General features: G+C 52.8%; 1 protein-coding gene across 5 annotated transcripts in view; it reads right to left on the reverse strand.

Annotated features, from left to right (window-relative positions):
* The window catches only part of BICRA (BRD4 interacting chromatin remodeling complex associated protein), a 39,014-nt gene extending 19,969 nt beyond the window's left edge, over positions 1-19,045 (reverse strand). For 2 of the 5 annotated variants that reach the window (XM_075489980.1, XM_075489979.1), the window contains exons 1-2: positions 18,708-19,045; positions 17,988-18,092 (exon numbers count right to left, since the gene is read on the reverse strand). Coding sequence is in view for 3 of the 5 variants with exons in the window: in XM_075489978.1 (XP_075346093.1) it covers positions 17,375-17,462 (88 nt within the window). In the remaining 2 variants the exon portion in view is untranslated. Of the gene's footprint in view, positions 1-17,374; positions 17,597-17,987; positions 18,093-18,707 lie in introns of those variants that run through there. The other 3 variants (XM_075489978.1, XM_075489976.1, XM_075489981.1) reach the window with 2 other exon arrangements.
* Positions 19,046-21,362: the final 2,317 nt, after the last annotated feature.

Consider the following 21,362-nt stretch of genomic DNA (forward strand, 5'->3'; position numbering starts at 1 on the left):
GCACGGGAGCGTTTCACGAGCGTTAATGTAACTCTATACCCAGGAAATCATATTTGAGGCCCTTCAATGAAAAAAAAAAAAAAAAAGGGTCTCCTCGACATCCCGACGATTAGTTTGAATTATTCTTTAAGCGGGAAGTTACGTACGACACCGACACGTACCGCCGGTGGAAGGACGGGCTCTCGAGCCTCTCCGCACCGCAGTCGTGCGACGCTCGAGCTGCAAACTGCCGCTGAAGTAACCGTCCGTTAGAGAGAGCTCGGAACCTCCGAGGGAGCGCGGCGAGCTGATGCACAAAATACAAGAGGCCGGCAAGCGTTCCAGCCGATTCGGTTTGCTATGCGCGCACAGCAAGCTTTGCGTAATCTCACATGTAAAGAGCCAGGTTTTACACCTTTAAAATGTAAAAAAACCCACCCCGTCATTACTTTGCTTCCGAAGAGCTGGGTGAAATGGCTTTTATTATACAAATGCCCATTTTCTTGGGGTTTCCCCCCCCCCCAAACTTGTAGAATTTATTTTTCTCCCTGTCGTTTTTGCCACATTCCACTTCAGAAACGAACGACTTCGCCAACACACCCCGCGCCACTTGCCCTGGCAGCGACCAGCCCACGCGCTCCGCAGCCGTAGGGGACTTTAAGCCTTCGAAACGCTTTCGAACGTTTAATCCTTGCACCGTTCCGCGAGGAGCGTCGCAGAGCTGAAAACCTGCAAGCTGAGAGAAGTTTGGGAATCTACAATACTTAAGAAAAAAAAAAAAAACAAGGCAACGTAAGCACTTACTATCATTATTTCATGTCCAAGTCACGCTCGTGACACTGCTGTCAAGGCGGAAAGTCGATTTTCACGACAGAGAGCACTGTCCACCACGGATATATTTAGAGTATTTGGTAGTAGGACGAAGAGACAATGTGATTCAGCAAACGGGTCACGAGGTAAGAACTCCGAAGCCCTGGATCTATTCCCACTACTGACCTTGCCCGGCACTTAACGTTAGCGTGCTTTCGGTCCTTTCCTCCTCTGTAAAATCAAAATCACGACCGCAGCGCTTCGGAAAGGCGTCGGGATGGGCGGGTGAACATCCTTAGATAAACTATCTTAAATAAGCTCGTTTCTTTAACGCCATTAAACGCGTACCCGTGCATATAAAACACTACGGTGCTGTTTAATTAATCTGAAAATTGCAATAAACCTTCCAAGTATTTCCAGAGACGCGCTCCTCTCTCAAACCCGGGGAGCCGCCAGCCTGACAGGGTGTTTCAAGCAAACCCCGCTGCGATTCTCTTCCCCCGAAGTTATTTTAAGCATTTGATCCCATCTCGACACCACAATCAAGCGTTTCTGGTGTCACCCCGGGAAGATTTCGGATATTACACGCACGTACGTGGTTACAACTGTGCTTACTCAGGCTTTGTAAATAATTTCAAAAAAGGGAGCTGGTAAAACACGTGGCACTTTGACTACAGCCGACAAGTCACCTTCGGCGAAGCGTTTTTCTTTCCATTTGCAAGAGCCTAGTAAAGTACAGCAAAATGACAGGGGAAAAACTGCCTTCAGTGTTACCAGCCCGCGTTCATTTTCATCTTCGACGTTACGTCGTCCCAGAAATTAACCCAGAAATAGAGACAGGGGAGAAAAGGCAGCCAGAAATCGCTGCTCTTTGCAGCGCGATGCCGGCCAAAAAGCGAAATAACCCTCTGAAAAACACGGCAAAAGGCAACGAGGAAACTTTCTAACGCACGACGCTGTTTTACAGCCCCATTTTGCTTTCACGCTGGATGGCGTTTTTCCCCATTTTGTTTATGAGAACACAGCAGAACATATTTTTGGCAAAAGCTGTGTTTAAGTGTTTCAGTAACAGCTGTGCTCTGCGTGCCGAACCGACGGCAACAACATCAGACGCCGCAGCGTCTTCCGCGGATCCTCGCTCCGCTCCGCGCAGGGGATGCTTCGTGCCAACGGTAGCTCCGACTTGATTTTATTATACGATAACACTCGATGGCAGCCTATTTTTAGATCTCGCATGCACGCCACACGCTCGTGAAAGCTGGGAATGGTAGCGTGATGTAAGGAAAAGCCTTTCGCCGGCAGAAATGTAACGGGAAGGAAAACACCCAACTTTACATCCCGGTAAGCTCTTGAAAAGGAGACAGAAAAAACAACCACTTTGAAGAGATTACAAGCAGTTTTCCTTCTCCCACAGCAGAGGCAAGCCGCATCCCTCGTTCCCAGATTATCCCGGTGCGGTTCGTCAGGAAAAGCAACCCCTCCGTCAAATCCGGGAGAGATGAGGGCACGGACCGAGCGGGACCCGCGGAGCAAGGTCACCAGAAAAGGGTGACCATTTCCAGCCCGCTGTTTACCAACAGGAAGGACCTTTGCTGTCTCGAAAGCGCAATTTCCTCCTCGTACGTGCCCAGACTTTTGGCGTTTGGCGGTAAGAACCGCCCGGCCTCGCCTCGCAGCCCTGGGGTCACTTCCCTCTCCACGGCGGAGACGGCAGAGCTGGGTTTCGCTTTCGGTCTGACGAGCCTTGTCCTGACCGTACCCGCCAGTCTCCCACCTGCCAAAGGACGAGCCGGGACGGCTCGTTCCTGGACGGCGAGAGGGGCTCTGCGGAGGTACGGAGCAGAAGGATCGCCGGCACGGTTTCCCCGACGCTGCCCTGCGCCCAAGGGAGGCAACAGCTGGCGGGGACAGGGCAAAAATTGAACGTGATAACGGAAATACGGGCCCTTTGGAGTCCTATCTGCAGCCTGCTCCTTAATTGTTAATTATTCTTTGTTTTACCGTATTTAAGACACTACAATCATTATTCCTCTGTGATTTAGCTTCCCTTTGTAATTAGAGATAATGATTAGAATATATTTTGTATTACACCAGGAACAGTTGAGATAACTCTCTGGAAAGCTGAGGACACCCCAGGCCGCCCAAAGAGCGGGAGCGGAACGAGGCTGCCGGCTGCCAGCCTCAGACCTTCCCCGGCACAGGTAAATCACCGGGGTTGGCACCAAAACGGAGCTGCCATCGGCTTCAAGCCACAAATTACCTTTGCAAGACTCGGGGAAAACGGGTTTCCGAGCCCAGGAGCGATTCAGTTCGTGGTATTAGGGTGAAAAAAGGTCTCATCCTACCAACGAGAAGCAGCAGTTGTTAGGAGCAGATCTAAACGGCATCGCAAAGGCAAACACAAGCCACAGCTAACCCTGTCGATCTACAACGAGGACACGTAGGCGATCCACTCGCAGCCCGGCCACGTCGTTAGGAAACCTTGCTACAAAAGATCGTAATTAAACCCACCGCCCAGCCGCCTCTTGGCTCCAGCAGCACCCAGACAAGAGTGCTGCAACTCAGAGCCCTGCATCACGCAGCGTCAGAGCGGTGGTTGAAAACGGTTGACAAAATAATTAGAAACTCGTTTTCCTCCCTGCTTTCCGAGCCAAAAATTAACAGGCTATCTAGCAGAAAAGACTTTTCCCTTCTTCTTCCTCGCCAGTCTCATCAGCAGCTGAAAGAAGCTTCAAAACCAGCTTGATAACAAAGCGATCCTAGCTGGCCTGGGCTGACCTGCGGGCTCGAGCGAGACGGCAGAACCTCCTCCGGAGGGGCTGGATCCGGCGTCTCCAGTCCAGCCACGTCCACAATTCCGCCCCTTCGCTTCAAAACTATTAGATATTTAAAAGGGCCCAGCGCCTGACGCGCTATTCTCCCTGTGAAAGCAAAAACGCTTTCACGTCTGGAGAATTTAGCTTCAGCGCGTCTCATCTGCTTTGAGAGAATAAATACTCCACGTTCACCGACACCACGGCGACAGATATAGAAAAGCTCGAGCAGAAAGCGGCTCCGCGCGACTCACCCGGGGTTCCCTCTGACACTAACCGCGACCTTTAAAACACGAGTTGCCTCAACATCAGTGAAAGTATTTTTTGTGGTTTTAACAAAGATACAGCGAGTCTCCGTGGAGAACGCACCAAGTTTTGTTGTAGTCGGGATGCCCGAGCAAACCGGCCACTTTCGGTTAAATTAATATTTATTACGATGAGCCCAGCTGTTGCAGGAGGAGGCTGGGGAGGGAGATTTCCCCGGCCAAGCGCGATGCTGCTCACGTCCTGCCGGCACCCAGAGCGACGCTGAGGCACCGAGAGGTACAGACACGGACGTGAACCTCCGTTCTGCACGAGCCGTTGTATTTCGTAGTCCGTTTTGGTCTGGAAAAAAAAAGTCTTGAGAACGTTCACAAGGTAACAGAAATAAGTCACAATTTAAAGACGGACAAGGTAAAAATATGGAAATGTTTTTGTGGAATTTGGCTTCCACAAGCTTCGCTGAAGCTCCACGTCTAACAAGCCTGAGCATTTCTCCTCCAGCTTTCTGAAATGAGTCAATGATTAAGTTCTCTTGCGGAGTTCGTTCCCTTTCCCACAAGGCCAACGTCACTTGGCTTGCGGGGAAAGAGGACCAGGGAGCACGAGGGACACATGGAACCAGAAAACGAGCAAGGAAGCGCACAAAAAAAAAATCACAATGGGCTCCAACCCTCCATTGTCTCAAACTCTGTGCAGTCTGGGTGAGGTGTAAACGTTATTAAACCAAGCGTAGGAAGCGGTAGCTTTTACGTCTCATTTACACAGCCGTTAAGGACCTCGCAAGCGAGCGGTGAAGCACCCCAGGACGATGGGGAACAGAGGTATCTTGGTATCGCTACCCAGGGACACCCTCGGCTAATCGGGCAGCCAGCGCTCGCAGCTCGCAACACGGGGGTGCTGGAGAGAGTGCCGGCTGAGGGCGAGGAGAGGCGAGACGTCAAAGCGCTACTTCACAAGTCATCGTTTGCTGCTGCTTCTGCTAAGGGATCTCTGTGCAGCTGCGGAAGGAGAGTCCAGCTGCAAAAGCAGCCCCAGATGTCCCTCGACTGCGAACGAGAAACACCCCTTCCCTCCCCGACGCCGGCCACGTCTCTCGGCCCTTCAACAAGCAGCGCCGGGGCTTTTATTACTTACTTACAGTCGCAGCCTCCTCTGTTAAGACTCTGCCAACGTGTAGTCACCTTGCAGGGCGTTTTTCCCCACCCATACTTTTAAGACAAAACAAATACAGTTTTAAAATACACCTAGATGACTTAGCAGCCTTAAAAAAGACCTTCAAGGGGATCTGGCTGTTCTGAGAAACACAATTTTCCGAAGCTACTTAAGAAGCACAGTCACTTCAGAAAGTTTTACTCACATCGAGCAAACACTTTTTCCTTCCAGACAGAATCCCTTTTATTCTCTCCACGTTTCGTGCTCTTACCGCAGAGTCAGATCGAGTTACACCTAGCGCACAAAGTTTATATCCTCAACACCAATTAAATGTTTTCTTTTCGGTTTTTAGGTTTTATTAACGTTTACTTTTATTCCTTCAATTTTCTCAGGCTTCCTCTTACCGAGGTCATTGATAAAAACACTCGAGGAGCCGCCGAAGAGCAGGGTCTGCCGAGAACACCAGCGCCGCTTTAAAACACGAAGGGGTTTTTTTGGAGCGAGGAAAACCAAACTGAAAAAGGATCAGGGAAGAGGGAGCAGAGGATATCCAAAGCCACTTGCGAGTGAATTTACATAAAACAAAGGCAGCGAGGGAAGTACCAAGCGTTTCCTCGGCACGCTCTTTCACGGCCAATCAATAGTTAATTTATCACCAACCTCCCGAGAGAACAGCGAAAGAAAGCAATGGGGAAAATAACTTGCTAAAACCGAGAGAGCCCGCTGAAGTTTCTCATTCCCAGAATCGGTTGTTTTGTAAGGTTTTGTTTGTCTCCGGCTTCAACGGCCAAATTATCCCCGTGACCCTTGGAAAACCTCTCCAATAATCACCATCGATTTTACCAGTTCCCCTTGCTGAGGGATGATGTACTCGGGATTTTACCGAAAGGGAGATGTTTTTATTTATACGAGGATAAACTCCAGAGTTGGAGGTAAACCATGAAACCAAAATTAAATCAGTAACGCGCAGCTGCTGCGCTTTCAGACACCCCGAGAGGTTCTAAGATGGGCTCGGCTACTGGCACCGGGGCCTCTCCTGATGGAAACCCCTATTTATCTTTACAGCACCATTAATTGAACTTTTGGACTTTTTCCAGGTTTGAGGACGCGCCGCTTATACTCCAGAAGGGGGGGGGGGGGGGGAACCCCAAATACCCATTTTTTGACAGCTCAAGGTACAATCACAAATCGTATCAGCAACAACAGGAATTACAAGCGCGCGTATGAAAGGAAACAGCCCCTATTTCTCCGCTGTCATCCTCTTTTTTTCCAGCAACCCGGCAGATTTATCTATTATGCAAAAAAGAAGGTGCGCTGGGCGGGGGAGAAGGGCAAACCTCGCAACAACAAAAGCATCTTCCGGGGAAGAAAGCTGGAAATTATAATTTCCCCGTAGGGCCTGCATTGAGGGATTTGCAGAGTCTGCAAGAATCCTGCCGGGGAATCGAGGAAATCTCCATTTCAATGCAGGCTCTGCCAGAGGACCTGCAGGAATGCCGTGTCCTCTCCCAGCTGCTTTCACCACGCTTTCTGCGTCCGACAGGATTTGAGGAAAGGATTGCTCCAGAAATCCATCCGGTGCTCGTGTTTCTAAGCAAACAAACCCCCAAAACAGAACTAAACCACGTATGTTTTATTTTCGCAGTACTAATAAATGTTTGAAATATAAAGAGTTACGTGTGGGGTTTTTTTTTTTTTTTTCCTAGCAGAAACTTAAAAAAGGAACCAGCCCAGATTCTGAACATACCAACGACAAACGGCTATTTTTAACAGATAAACTTGGAATTAGCGTTCCCACATTTTGCCGCTCTCCCACTGGTTTCTTAACCCAACGCATCTCATTTTCACCATTTGGTACACGTCTTGCGCCGACTCGGTCCGGTCAAGTCCGTACATCCTCCCCTGACCATAACCACAAGGCAGCCGTCACCGCGTTAGAGGATACGGATATCCACGAAAGTCCCCTCGAGTAGGGAAAACTCTGTTTGGGATAGTTTTGGAGACGATGCCTAATAAGCAGCTCAAAGTAATATGGGAAACGGCGAACGAGGTCCAATTTACACCCCAGGACAATCGTCGTAATTAGGGCTCCGTACAGTATCCGCAGCCACTCAAGAAGTAATTAAACCACCGCTTTGGCCCACAACGCAAACAAAATCCACTGCTTGGAGCGCATCTCTCCAGGTTAAGGTTTTTATTACCGCCATTCCTTAGCGAAAATATTAAAAGGCTTCAGACCTACCTGGGAGCAGCCCTGGTCTGCCCTCGGTTTTTCCATCCCATCCCGCTACTACTCTTAGGGCTACACCCTCGTTTGCCTTGCCGTGACCTCGTAGGGACCCCGCTACGACCAAGGGACGGGAGGAGAGCGCTCGTGTTTTACTAACCTCTTGTTTTTAGCAACTCTGTGCCAATTACGGATAGGAGATGAGATACAGAACATATTTGCTTTACGCAGTCATACTGTAAAGGAAAAAATAGAGAAGGACCATTACACCAACTACCCCAACAACCTACCCCCCCCCCCCCCCCCCCAAAAGCATCAACGTGGGGCTTTTAACAGCAACGGGTCAATCTGAAGCGTTAAGGAGCAAGTTCAAAAAGCCAAGACGGAATTCGACCAGGAACCAGAAATCCAGGCACTCCGGTGCCACTGTCCATCGTCCGTGCTCAAAACCAACACCCCAAATCGAGCGTTCCTGCCTTCTGGAATTCCTTAAAACCCTCCAAGCCCAGACTGCGTGATAGGGCGTTATTTCCCCTCAGCGTTAATCTCTGTTCCTAAGAGGCACGAGTAAATTATTTAGGCTGCGAGTGCCGCCGCCAAGGATGCAGCACGCTGTCATGGATACGAGGCTGGTGGGATGCAGAACTGACCCCCTTAAAGAAGCCAAATCTCCCCGCTCCGACCACCCACGCCGCAGCTCTCCGCAGCACCGCCACGCCACCGAAGCAGGCAAGATGCGTTTAAGTATCTCCTTTCAATTCAAAACGGAAAATAAGCAGGTAAAAGCAGAGCAGCGCGAGCCCCGTTTTGCTCTGAAAGTGTCGAAACACGCAGCAAGAAGAGACCGGGAATAGATCGGTTGCCGTTCTTCGGCACCAGAAGGGATCCTACGCCAGGCGCCCGCCGCCAACTCGGTTTACTGGAAGTTTAAAGCAATAAATGAGCTTGGCGCGTATCCGAAGACGAACATCTCCGACCACCTAGCCGACCTGCTGCCGATGACGACGCGTTTGTGAACGAGAACAGAACTGACGAGCGAAAGCTCTTCCCCGTACATCAGCGTTCTTCACAGACGTAGTATTAGCCATACATCGCCGCTTTCGTGCGGGAAAGCAACCCCCGCAGCTCAAAGCGGAGGGATTGCCCGTTTTCTCCCCATTTCCCAGGTTGCCGTCCTCACCGATTTTCTACCGCGACACTTCTTTTCAAATTGTGCCCGACACCCTCCGTTGTACGCGCCGCTGTTTCGGATGACGTCAAAAGCAACCGGCGCTGTTTTAACGCATTTGCCGGCCTGGCTCTTTCGAGGAGAGCTTGAATTTTCCCTTGTCAGGGAGGACTGGAAATACACTTATTTTCAATTAAAGGGTTAAGAGAGGAATTCCCTGCAAGAAAACTTGCTACGCATAAGGAAAAGCAGCAGCTCTTGCAGCGCAGCGAGAGAGTTTAAACGTACCGAGCATCTCCTCGTACGAGAGCTAGAGGACAGAGAAGGGTATTTAAAATTTCCCAGAAATGGACCAGGTCTGTGTACACCTTCTAAAATTAATTGGCCTAATCCGTCCTCGGTGGTGGATGCTGCCCTAAATATGAGTCAGTAGTTCTCAAAAGAGGGGTGCATCGATTCGCTCCCCGTAAAGTGTGATCCACACACACGCTCCGGCCGTAGGTCCCGGTACCGTTTTCTGCTGTTCCTCTAACGAAAAAAAAACCCAACCCAGTGTGCATATTCTGGAAATTGGTGCTTAGTAAGAGTAATTAAGTAAATTACTTAAATTAAAAATTAAATAAGAGTAACCGGGCTGATGAGTTTAGCAGTTCTGTTATCAGCTACGGCGGCCGACAGCGAAATGGTAAGTTTTCTGATGCGCTGGTTGATAAACCTTCTCTTCCAGCTGACTCTAGAAATACAAACCCAGGGGTACAACAACGCGGTCAGAACCGTCTTTGCCTGTCGTCGTTTCCCCCCGCTCTAGAAGTTCGCAGAAAATTTAAAACGTGATCGCTCTCTGTGACGAACACCATGGAAATATAAAGCGTTAAAGAGCCTGCGGCATTTTGCGGTGAATTCAACTCAAACTCCTCCCGCGCTGTGAAGTACACCGGTAACATTATGCCCATTTTAGAGATTACGGCACTTCTAAAATTCCAGCCACGAAGAATTTAGGTTTCCAGCTTCCCCTGAAACTGGAGCGCCCAATTTCCTCAGGCTTCGCTGAGAAGAGACAGGAAAACCCCATCTTTTATTACATAAGGGGTGACTATCACATTTTTGAACAGACTCCAGGAGTTCCAATCCCACGAATCTCGAGTAAACCAGTCACATCTGAGGTGACTAAGGTTACATTTTTTACATTAAGTATTCTTGTAAGAAAGTCCGGAGACCCTTGTCTCTCACTGCACCGTAGAATTCCTCCTTGTACGCTTCTGCGGAGGGCTCCCGCGCGATTAGCTTCCAGATAAACACCGTGCTCCGTGTTTATTTCAGCATTTGGTACCGTACCGACGCACGCGTGAAGAAACACGCATCAGCCTGATCTTTAAACGCTCCGAGCGGTTTCAGGGCGTTTTTTTTCCTATTTCTTTTCCTATTTCTCATGGGTAAGACGAAGAAATCGCGGCAGCGAGCTGCCGGGGCTCAAGAAGCTGCTGTTTCATCTCCAGCCCTCGGGGTGGGTACAGCAGGAGCGGCACGCCTGCTTCTCCATCCCGCAGGGACGAGACGCCAACAGCCGGACGGCCCCTGCCCCGACTCTCGGAGGAACCAGAGGCCACACACCTTCCTTCAGGGATTTCTCCTTTTTTTAAGCCACAGAGATGCTGCGGGGAAGGAAAAGGATTGTCTAACTCTTTTAGTAGACGCTCTTGAGCAGCGAAAGCAAGACACTCGTAAACGAGCGATTGCGCGCTTACATCCTCCTTCCCTGGGAAATTATCCTCAACAACAGAAAGCCGATTCCTAATTGCACGCCCGAAGCTTAAAGCGTTTTATCGCCGTTTCCATTTTTACAGGTGGAGAATCCGAGAGCGCGAGACTCCCCGCTTCCCCCCCGAGACTGCCCGGGGAGCAGCGGAAAGAGGAGGAAAACCCTGACTTTGGCTCCCTCGAGTCACAAACAGACGGCAGCTGCAGGTGGGGGCTGCTCGAGAGCAACCTTGGGCATTTCTTCCTACGGGAACACCGTTAAAAACAAAATAAAAATATTTGCATACAGTTTCTAGGTTAACCATTACTCAAAAAAATTATTAAATCCACCAAAGGAAGTTCTCCTCCTATCTCGCGTCACCGTAACTCATCCAGCATCGATCTCTCTTTTCACGCAGGGGACAACTCTTCCCTTCATGCGGGCAGGAGGGACGAGACAACGCCGCGCCGAGGAGGCTCCCAGCGCTGCCCCGTCCCGAGGTGGGGACGGGAAACATCCCATTTCTGGGTCAGGGAACCCTCTTCCTCGCACCGTCCCGGGCCGCCCGCCCTCCCCTCCCCCTGCGCAGGATTTACTTGGAGCTTTTTGCTCGAAATCATTTCCAGACTCGCATTCCCTCGACCGCAGCGGGAGGAGGAGGAGGAGGAGGAATACAATGGGAGGCAAAGTGCTCGCTTTTCGGGGAAGGAGGGGGAAAACTTTCCGGGGCTGGAGGGGGGAGAAGAGGATGCGGGGAAGGAGCTCGGCAAACACTTGCCATGCGGAGGAGAAACGCCGTTCCCGGTCTGGAAACACCGCTCGGATTTACGAGCGGCTGTCGCGGGTTGGTTTGGCCTGCTTTTTGGCTCAAACTTACAGATACCGCTCATCGTTTCGTTGTCCGGCGTATCGTAAAGGTGTTTTTCTGGTAGGGAAAGCTGCGACAGGCCGCGCGGACGCTCGGCCTCGGTCCACGGAAGAGGCAAATCAGACACGAAGGCAGGTCATCCCCGCACCTCCGGCCTGGAGGGAAGGCCTCTTCCACACCGCAGGTTTACCGGTGCCATGCCTCCGGCAGCGGATGCACAAAGCCAGGCCGGTTAATATGATAGTGGGGTGCTGGTTTGTATTTTTGCAGGGGAGCAAATTTCAGAAAGAAGTAAGAGAAAAAGGAGAAATACACTCAACTACAGACAGTCCTACCAGGAAACAGGTCGGAACTCGCAGTGTCTCCCCAGAGGCTGGCTGAAAAGCCTTCAGTGGCAACCACTTTTAATGACAACTGATTAAAAAAATAAACGTCGACAGTTTCCTTAAGTTCTCCAACAATTTCATAGCGTTCTCTTCAGAAAATGCCCGAGAAACCATCGTCTGAAACGAGCAAAAAAAGCTTTTTGCAGGTGAACGCCTCATCACGCGCAGATCTATGACCTCCTCGTCAAAACCACGACGAATGTTTCAACTACTTATGGTAGCAGAAACAACTTTCAAACACGCGCTGAATGTAAACTCAAGTATTTTTGCCCTCCGCCTGCAGCCAGCCCGTCCTACGGCCTCCGCGGCTGCTCCCATTCGCCTCAGAAGAGTCTTGTTTTCGCAGCTGATTTTCAGTTCTCTCCGGGCAGCAGCAAAACCGACAAAAATCAGGTCAATTTGCTGCCGGAGAAGGCGAGGAGCAAGGGGTGGGGGGAGCAGAGGAACCGGGGCTCAAAGGAAAAACGTTTGGAGGTTCAGAGGGGGACAGAGCTGCCCTGAACAGAGGCAGCCCTTGCCATTTCGTATTCATCCCGAGCCGGTCTCCACACCATTATTAAGCTCCGGTGCTTATACTGCACGGGGAACGTGGCCGCGGGGAGCACGAGGGATGGCAAAGGTATCTTTCACCCTAATAAGCTCGGGCCTACAGGGCCCTGACGGAGGAAGACGAGGCTCCTGCTCGCACGAACGCACTACCACCAGCTCCCGGAGCGCACGACTGCTCCGGTACGGCCACGGCTTTAACTCCCTCTTTGGGGATTTTGAAATATTTCAGCTATCAAATAGCAACGTTCAAGACAAATCCATAGCGTAGCGGAGACCCAAACCGCATCCCAACAACTCCCCGCTACCTATAAAACCCAAGCACGATTAAGAAATTTTGGGTCGCCGTTTCCGCTTCTTTGCGAACAGGGTAAAACCAAAGGGATGTTTTAGGGTTTGGTGGGAGAAAGAGGAAAGCAGCAGCTCCGGAGAAAGGCTGCCCAGGCGAGAGCTCTGCCTCCACCGCAGGGGCTAGGCCAGACCCTCCTCTCCGCCTGCGAGAGGCTGCGGAGAGGGGACGTAACCGGGGGATCTCCGAAGCGCAGGTCCTGCCCCTCCACGTGCTCCTGACCGAGGTTACGGGGACGGCCAGCGGTGTTAAAGGACACGTGAGCCTGGCTCAGTGTCAGGAGCAAAGCTACCCCCTCTAGTTCATTACTTCCTTGACGAGATAGGCCTCATCAGCTACCCCTTGCTCCGCGGTTCTGTCTCCCCATAAAAAGCTCCTACAGGGAATACGGAACGGGTGCAAGCTCCACGAATTTGGGAGAGCCCGGGTCTGAGGCTGAGCGGGCACGGCAGGTGACCAGCGGCTGACAGCGAGGCAGAGAAATAACACATCCGCACAGACAGCCTGCGGACGCCCAGAGAGAGCCAAGCAAGGGCCGACACGTTCGCACCTCCACAGAGGGGCTTTTTGGGGCCCAGACGAAGGCGGGTAGTGCAAGTCACACACAACCAGGGAAGATCTGCTCCTGGAGTCGCTGCTTTTATTATCGAGTAGGGAAAGATGCAGTCTCGCCCGCAGCGGAGTTACGAAAAACGCTCTCCTCAGGCTCTGTATCAGAACGGAAACGTCATTCCCCGATCGCTCGAAGAAACAAACTCTCTGCAAAAAGACGATGACGCTGGGGGAAAAGGGGAAGGCGAAGGAGCCGCGTTTGAGTCTGCTTACGCCGGGATGGGCGAGAGGTGCTCGTCCGACAGCCCTGGCCGCCGCAGCCCTCCGTTTATTTACGGAGCAGGTACGAAACGGGCAAGAAGAACAAAAGCTTTCCCCGCTCGGCTTCGCCAACAGGCCTGGGCTGGAAGGACCACCTCAAGAGATGAAACGACAGCTCAGTCTCCATAGCAATCACTTGCTCCGCCGATACCGCCAATAAGATCACCGACGCGCGGCCGCCGTCCTCGCGACGGGGACGGCTCAAGCCCTGCTCGCGCTGGAGATTTTTTTGGCACGTGTCGCTATTTTGCCGGTGAATTCTGGCAGAAAACATCAGAAACGTCCCCTCTCCTCCGCGCCTCAAACTCCCCTTCGCAGGTCTGAAACCGTTTCTAACCCTGCTGAAAATCGACGGGGCGTTTATTCTTAGCCTACGCTAACTTCCAGCGTTACAGGGCTGTTAATCAGGAGTCCTGGTAAACTCAACTTAGGCAACGCAATTAGCTGGCCGTGGTCTCACAGCTCGTCTCCCTGCAGCCCCCGGGACCCAGGAATTAAGGGACAAGCTTCCAGCCGGCCCGTTTTAGTACCCAAATTACGGTCAGAGGGAAAAGGCGAGTGCAACTGGACCGAGACTGAATACGAAGCCGCTCACAGGCTAACAGCTGTATTTTAAAGCCGCGTGTTTTGACGTGAATATATCCATTCCGATGAAGCAGCAGGAAGAGGTTGTGCAAATGTAAAAAATAAAAAGCCGGCAGAAGAGTACACGCTCGGAGCTCACCGGTTCATAGGGAAATATCAAGCTCCACACCAAAATACCTGTAAAGAGTCAGAGCGCGGTACCAGAGCGGCTCACGCCTGTAATGGCAATCTGCCCATTCCTTAAATCAAAAATCCCGCTCTGCTACAGGACGAAATGTAGCCACTACTGAGAAAAACCCTCCCCTGCTAACATGACGATTTTGAGGCTGTCTTTTCAGCGTTTCTCTTTCCTACAGAGACTTCAATTCAGCATTAAGTCTCCCCCATCGTGAAAAACCGAGTGGGAAAGAAACACCGAGTCACAAAGCATTCCCCCCAAGTTTTTCTTTTCCTCAGGGGGGAGAAAAAAAAAAAAAAAGAGGAAAGCGCTCTGAAAGTTCATCCACGCAACGGGAGACACGTTACACAAGATAACCAGTGTAAAGCCCCCCCAAAAGCTCCATGTCAAACACTGCCGCTCTCTAGATGCCCTCCCCGACTTCGAGAAACAGTCTCCTTCTACTCAAAAAAGACTCCGCGAGATATTTAAGGACTAGATCCCCATATTATTCAGGGTTTCCCTGCAACGCAAGACGCGGAAGCGAATCCTTTTCGTCCGCAGAGATCCCCAGTAAAGCCGAGGAGTCTCGGGGCGAACGTGACATCGCAGGAACGAGCCGTCAGCTCGCAGGCACGGAGGATGTTTACTTTATTTGTCGCCAAAACCTTTTCTGGTGCAAAGTATTTCTTTCGCACACGATGGAGCCCGGAGATAATTTCCCCTCTGGTTTTTATTAAAGTGACGGGAAGAAAGGACTTGCTCAAATATATCGCTGGAGAGAAAGAGGAGAACGGTTATCGTGCGCTTTCAGGTCACTGGATTTCTTCCCCGATATCTAAATCGCTGAATATTTTGGAAGAGAGAAGAGTGAATCTGAAAAGACAAATAGCGTTTTCTAGGGAAAAGCTCCAGCTCTGTAAGAAACGCACACCCCTACAGCGGACCGCACTTTCGGCCTCCGTACCCTTACTCGGGGGATCCTAGCCAGGCTGCGCACGCAGGGGACAGGCAGAGATCAGACAAGCGCATCGCTTAAAATTTCCCATGTTAATGCTCTGAAATAAAGAACGTGCTTGGCTTTAAGACAGGGGATGCTACGGTAATCCGGATCCAAATAAACTAACGAGGCTACCGTGTTTTAGCCTCGATTCCTCCAACCGTTCCCAGCTGCCTGCTACGAGAAATCCGTTCTCAAGAAAAAAATAAAAAAAAAAGAAGGGGTGAACTTCCAGCTCCCAGCTGGCACAAGACGGTGGATCGGCACCAAAACAGCATTTGGCAAAAGGCAGGAGCGCGGTCGCTGCCGAGGAGCGTTCGTAGAAATGGCACATGGGCCCGAGCTGCAGCCAGGAGGGATCAAGCCCTCTCCTCCCTCCGCAACCGGAACGCTGGTTCCCCTCCTCACCCCTGCCTCTCCTCTGAAAAAGAGGGAAGAAACCGAGGATGGAGGGACAGCAGCTCACCGCCGAGCAGTTCCAGAAGCTGCGTCGGTCTGGGTTACAACCCGACAACCTGCGGCAGCGGGAGCTCGGGGACAGAGCGCGGTGGCTGCCGGGGGTCTCGACAGCAAAGGACAACCGACAGATCCAGCACCGCGAGCGCCGGCTGCCCGTGCGGTTTGAGAGGGGTCCTTCGCCCGCCTGTTAGCCCGAAGTTCAACAACAAACGGCGTTGGGTAACGATCGGGGTAAGAGGGGGCCCTCATTACCTTGTCCTCTCATTCTGGAAATAAAATAACAACAATAATAGTAATAGTAATAATAATAATAATAATAATAATAATAATAATAATAAATCAAAGATCAGCACAATTAGTTTACTTGTCAACAAACCACCAGCAAAAAAGTTAAATATTTTTAGCATTCAAATGCAAACAGCAAGTGTCAACACAGACGTCGGGGATGAGGAAGCAGCACAAAAATGACATCGTCACGTCAAACCCTCGCCCCGAGCCCCGCACAGCCGAAGGGGTGCCCCTCGGCACAGCGCAGACAGCTCCGATGGGCACCGCGGCCACAGAAATGCTGTTGGAGAGCACCACTGTGGCCATGGCCACTTAAGTCTGCCACACAGGACAAGTCCACGCTTGCTACCAGGTCCTGCTGCACCTGAACTTGGGGGGGGGTGGGGGGGAAACGACAACAAACCCCAAAGTCCCCCCATGCCTCAGTTTCCCTTTGGGTCAAATACACCTTCCACCAGTTCAACGACTACTCTTCAGCGCAATAAAAAAAATGTTACGACGGCGAACAGCATGTCCGGGCATCCAGAGATGGCACCAGAAATGAGGGCGGGCGGGATATACGGAATTACCGAAAAGAGAGGGAAAAACCAGCCCGGAAGGAGAGCCGGTGTGCCGTATTCCAATAGCAAGAAAACTACGGAGTCCGCAGGAACCAAGACCACGACTGCACGCCCGGCATCGTTCACTCAAAAAAAGCAAAGCCAAAACAGCATATAAATGGTAAATACATGTCGAAATGAAGCTGCGAGCGGCAGAGCAAATGAAAACTAGAAGAGAATTTGAAGAGCAACGAACTGTAGTTTATTCAGCTAATGTATTTTTAATGCACCGAGGAAAAACTTGGGAGCTGCAGCGCGTCGTCAGGCCCCCATTCGATACCAAAAGCCATGTAGTTACGTTCACCAGCAGAACATCCCCCCGGCACGGTGTTTTTTCCCCCCCCGTAAACCACCGCCGAGGGGACGAAGCCTGGCTCGCAGCAGCAGGCCGGAGCACAAGTTTGCCATTGCCCGGGAGGGGAGCGGGGAGGACGGGCCGCCGGCGGCAGCCCCGGGCTCAGGGAGCCGCGGACCGAGGGCTCTCGCAGCGTTCGCGACGCCTCGCCGGGCAGCGATGGAGGTTTGTAATCCTGACATTGCAAACCCTCCGCTTCCCCTCCCTGCCTGCGCTGCCAGACCCATCCCAGGGCATCCCTGCCTCTTCCCCAGGAGGAGGAGGAGGAGTGGACTGGGGGGGGGGGACGGACGGACGGACACGACACCCAGGCCGGCGGCAGCTCCGCAACCGAGACACGGCAGCCTCTCCCCGAGCCCCCCCCTCCTTCTCGCCCGGGAGGAGGTGGGGACGAGCAGGGCGCTTCCCGGAGGCGGCGGGGACCGGCGGAGGGAGGAGGAGGGGGGGGGGGGGGGGGGGGGGCGGCTGCCGGCGCCCCCTCTTTTCGGTGTGGAGGTGTAGGGGGGCGCGGAGAGGGGGGGTACGGAGGGCGACGTCTCCTTTTGGGGAGGTACATTGTATTCCGGAGACGTGACCCGCAGCCGCCGCACCGGGAGGCTGTCCGGGGGCGGCGGGGCCGGGGCGCGGGGAGAGGAGGGGGGGGGGAAGAAGCGGCCGGGCCCGGTGCCCGGGGAGGGGGCAGCCCCCCCCCTACCCGCCGCCGCAGGTAGCGGAGTTAAGCGATTTAAAGCGAAATTGCTGCATTGTAAGAAACTCACCGTGATGTTTGAGCAGCAGTCGGCGCGGGGTCTCCCAGACATCCCCGCACGGGCTCCGGAGGCAGGACCCCGCCAGGCACCGACACATAGGGGTTCGACGCGCTGCCTGATCGCCGCCCGCTCCCCCCCCCACCCACCGGCGGCCCAGGCGGGGGGCGGCGGCGGCGGGGGCACCCCGGGCGGTGCGGGCGAAAATAAACGCACCCCCCCCCCTTCCCCCCCGCCAGCCCCCCCCCCTCCTCCTCCTCTCCGCATTTGCATACGCCACGCCCCCCGCCCCGCCGAGCTTCGCCCCGGGCCCGGCCTTGCTGGGAACGGCCCGGCAAAGCCCGGCCCGGGGGAGCGAAGGAAGGCAGGGCCGGGGCGGGGGGTGGGGGGGGCTCCTCCCGGCTGGGGGGACGCTGGGGAAGAGTCGGGGTTCGGGGTGGGGGGGACCCACCCGAGTCAGGCCAGGCCTGGCGGGGCCTGCGGAGGGGAGGCCTCCGCGGTGTCACCCGGCCCCGGCCCGCTCGGGCAGCCGTCTCTGCGTGAAACGGGGAGAAATCTTGGGGTTACGGGGGTCCCTCGGCTGCGGTTGGGTTCCCCCCGCCCCCCCCCCCCCAAATGGCTTTACCTGCTGGGCAACGCGGCCTGGCATCCGGGGCGTCCCCCCGTCCTCGTTGGCGAAGGAGCTCCCACCTCGCCTGCCGCCGCGGTTCGTTAGCGGCAGGATCGGGCCCTGCTGGGAGAAGAGGGTGTTTAAACGCAATTAATGATTTTTATCGATCGAATCCAGCGAAAAATGACCAGCCGACAGCGCTCACAGCTGGATCGAGGCTCCAGCACGCACCCCGGGTTTCTCTTGGGGTGTTTTTAGAGGGAGGCTCTGCCAAACGCTCGGTACCGGCATCCGTACGGCAAAGCCACGGCTGGCGGGGAGAGAAAACCCCCCAAACCGGGCTGGCAAAGACCCCCGGGCAGCTCTGAGGAGCCAGTTTTTTAATTGCGGTTGACCCAAGATTTTTTTTACAGATAAATAAACCAATAAAACGCTCACAATTATGTTTAATACACTCGGGACCGTGTCACCCGGACAAGGCACACACGCACAGGACGCCAAAAGTATTACTGATGAGCAAAAACGGAGACAGCGACTGTAACCCATCTAATTTACATCAAAAAGTAGGTAAAAGTGGCTCCCCCCCCCCCCCCCAATTGCTGTGGAGATTCTGCCAGCATAAAATCACACCTTAATAAAATAAATTTCTCCTGCTAATTCCTGAATCCCAGATGAAAAATTTAAAAAAAAGAGTGAAACCGGGAAGGGAGGAGCAATACACAGACTCCTCATTACTTATTTGTCACGGGCCTGTCCCGCCGCGGGGCCGATCCTGCGTTTTAAGTCGCAGGTCCAGAGCAAAGTGCATTTGGAGGCAGCGCTTCCGGGACGTAACGCTAAAAACCCACAAAGGATATCTTTTTATATATATTCCCTTACAAAGAAGCAAGCAATCGTATTTAACAAGTGTCGGTGTTGAAAGGCAACGCTTAAAAGCTGCTTCCTGCTCAAGGCAGACTGGGAAAAAAAAACCCCATTTGCCGGGTTTAGGCTGGATTTTTGTCAGGATAAAGCCCCAAACTGCGCTGGGCCGGCCTGCCTGCCGGCACACCCGGGCAGCCCAGCGCCCGGCCCAGCCCAGGGTCCTCGACATCCCAGTTACAAACTGGTTGAGCCGGCGAGGAGGCTCCGCTGGCGATTGGCGGGGTGCAGGCAGGGGTAGGCAGGGCCAGGCGCCTTGCCCGCGCCCTGATTAGGCGGGTTAAATGTGATTGACCAGTGCGAGTAATTAATCTGCGAGAGGCCGGGCTTGGGGCTTTGTTTATACCCCTGGATTGGCTGGATTTGAATTGGATATACGTTCTGTTCATACCTGGGTGGGACCTGGCGGGGGTTTATTTTGGTGCATTACGCTATCAAAGTGCGGCGGCAGCCCAGCCGAACGCCGTCGTCCACCGCTGCTCTTCTCCTCCGCCGTGGCTCTGCCGGAACGCCGGGCCTCACCGGGAGCCTTCCACCGGGTACGGTGCTGGAAGAGGATCAGGACGCCGGGCTGTTATCAAAGAGGGGAAAAGAGATGAACCCCAACGTCCGTAACGCTTACAAAAAACCTTTAAGCCACGCAACGCACCCTCGCACCTATTTCCTTTTTTTTTTCTTTTTTTTTTTTCTTTTTTTCGGTCCCACAGCACCGAAACGCATCGAGCGGTGCCTGCCGTGCCTAAAAAACCCCACTTGGCAGAAAGCCTCCGCAAGCGATAATTCGACTAACCCACGGGACAAGATGAGCTCCTTTCCTGGAAGGATGATGCTATCGACAGTGGCCTCAAACCGCGGGGCCGATTTCCAAGCGGGACGCGTCGTAAGGAAGATTTTTTGTCTCTTCCCGACGGCAACTTTACAACCAGTCCTCAGATAGCAAAAGAACTTTGAGCGTGGCCGATACGAGGGGAAGCCACAAGGAATTTCGCCGCAGCGACGTGCTGGGGTGTCACACCCCCCCGTCGGACACGTTTCTGTCCCAGCTCAGCACTCCCTGGGGACAGAAAACTTCCCCAGGACAGCGGCCCTTAACAAGGCAAAAACCTTCAGCGGAGCGAAATGACCCACCAGTACAGCGCTCGAAGTTGGGTAAAACCCCTCTCGTGAAGAAATAAAGCGTCAGTCCCATCACGCAACGCACGAATTAATTAGCGTTATACCCACGTGGACGTGAACGTTCGCTCCGGAGAGGAACTTGGCATAGCGTAGTAACAAATAAAACCCCCCAAACACGGCTATTTTTAGGTTTGCTTGAAGTACACAGCTGATGACTAACAGAATTACGTACCATTTTTATGTAATAACACCGAACACTTACAGGCTTGTTCATCTCCTTGCAGGTGATTCCTGCTTTAACCACTAGACTGCAGCAGCAGGAGTTGCTGCGACACCTTCCCGATTTAAAACGACATAGTTTATTTACTTTTAGGAGACTTCTTTTTCTCTTAAATTGCTTTGCTAGGATCCAGGCGACTCCCAACGGCCGCTTCACCAGCCAGACCGAGACCATAACGCTGATAACAGAGCTTTTTCACTGGTACAGTTAAAGCATTATCAGAATTAAGGATGCAGCAATGGCCTAGCACTCGTCCTGGGACAGAAGGACGTCCTGCTAAAATTAACCAAAGTAATTTCCTTAAAATCATAACATGAAAGGAATAAATAGCAGGGGAAAAAACCAGAAAGGTACTGAAAATAACTCAAGAGACGTTGCTTAAAGAGATCTTGATGAACTGCAACGCCCTACCTTTTTTCACTTTGAACACAGGGTTTCTCAGTGTTTTACAGCCACCGTTTATTGAGAGGTAACGGCTATCCCGTGAAGCAATATTCCCATTTCACATGGGAACAATCAAGTTGGGTGAATAATTTATCCAAAGCCAGCCTGCAAAATGTCCCAACAAGAGGCACATTTGGTCATTCTTTACTCAAAGCTCAGCTAAAACTGTATACTCAGATTAGTCCTTTCCTACACTTTTCCTTCCTCAGCTTTGCCCCATAACTCACGTTTCCAGCCCCTTCCCCAAGCCCCCCCCCACCTCCCTCCATGCCCACCAAAACCCTGCCCCCCCTATTTCCTACCCAAACCTCCCCCTTTCACCATCCCCTACTTTCCTTAAGCCTTTATTTCCCACACAACCCTTTCCACTCACCTCCCTCGGGGCGACCTCTCTCACAGATGCCTCGCATCCCTTCGAGCCCCCTCTCCTTCACCTCTCCCCCCACGCTAACACCCATTCCCTTACTCCCCCCTCACAAGCTCGCTCCCACACCCCCGCCATTCGCCATTCCCCCTTCCACACACCTTTCCTCCCCTTCCCCACCATCCTTCCCCCCGGTCCACCCATCTCTCACCCTCTCCCCTCTCCCTCCTCTCCAACAAAATGGCGCCGCCCTTCCCTCCTCTCC

This window comes from Mycteria americana, unplaced genomic scaffold (genome assembly GCF_035582795.1).
Source record: "Mycteria americana isolate JAX WOST 10 ecotype Jacksonville Zoo and Gardens unplaced genomic scaffold, USCA_MyAme_1.0 Scaffold_43, whole genome shotgun sequence".
Taxonomy (NCBI): Eukaryota; Metazoa; Chordata; class Aves; order Ciconiiformes; family Ciconiidae; genus Mycteria; species Mycteria americana.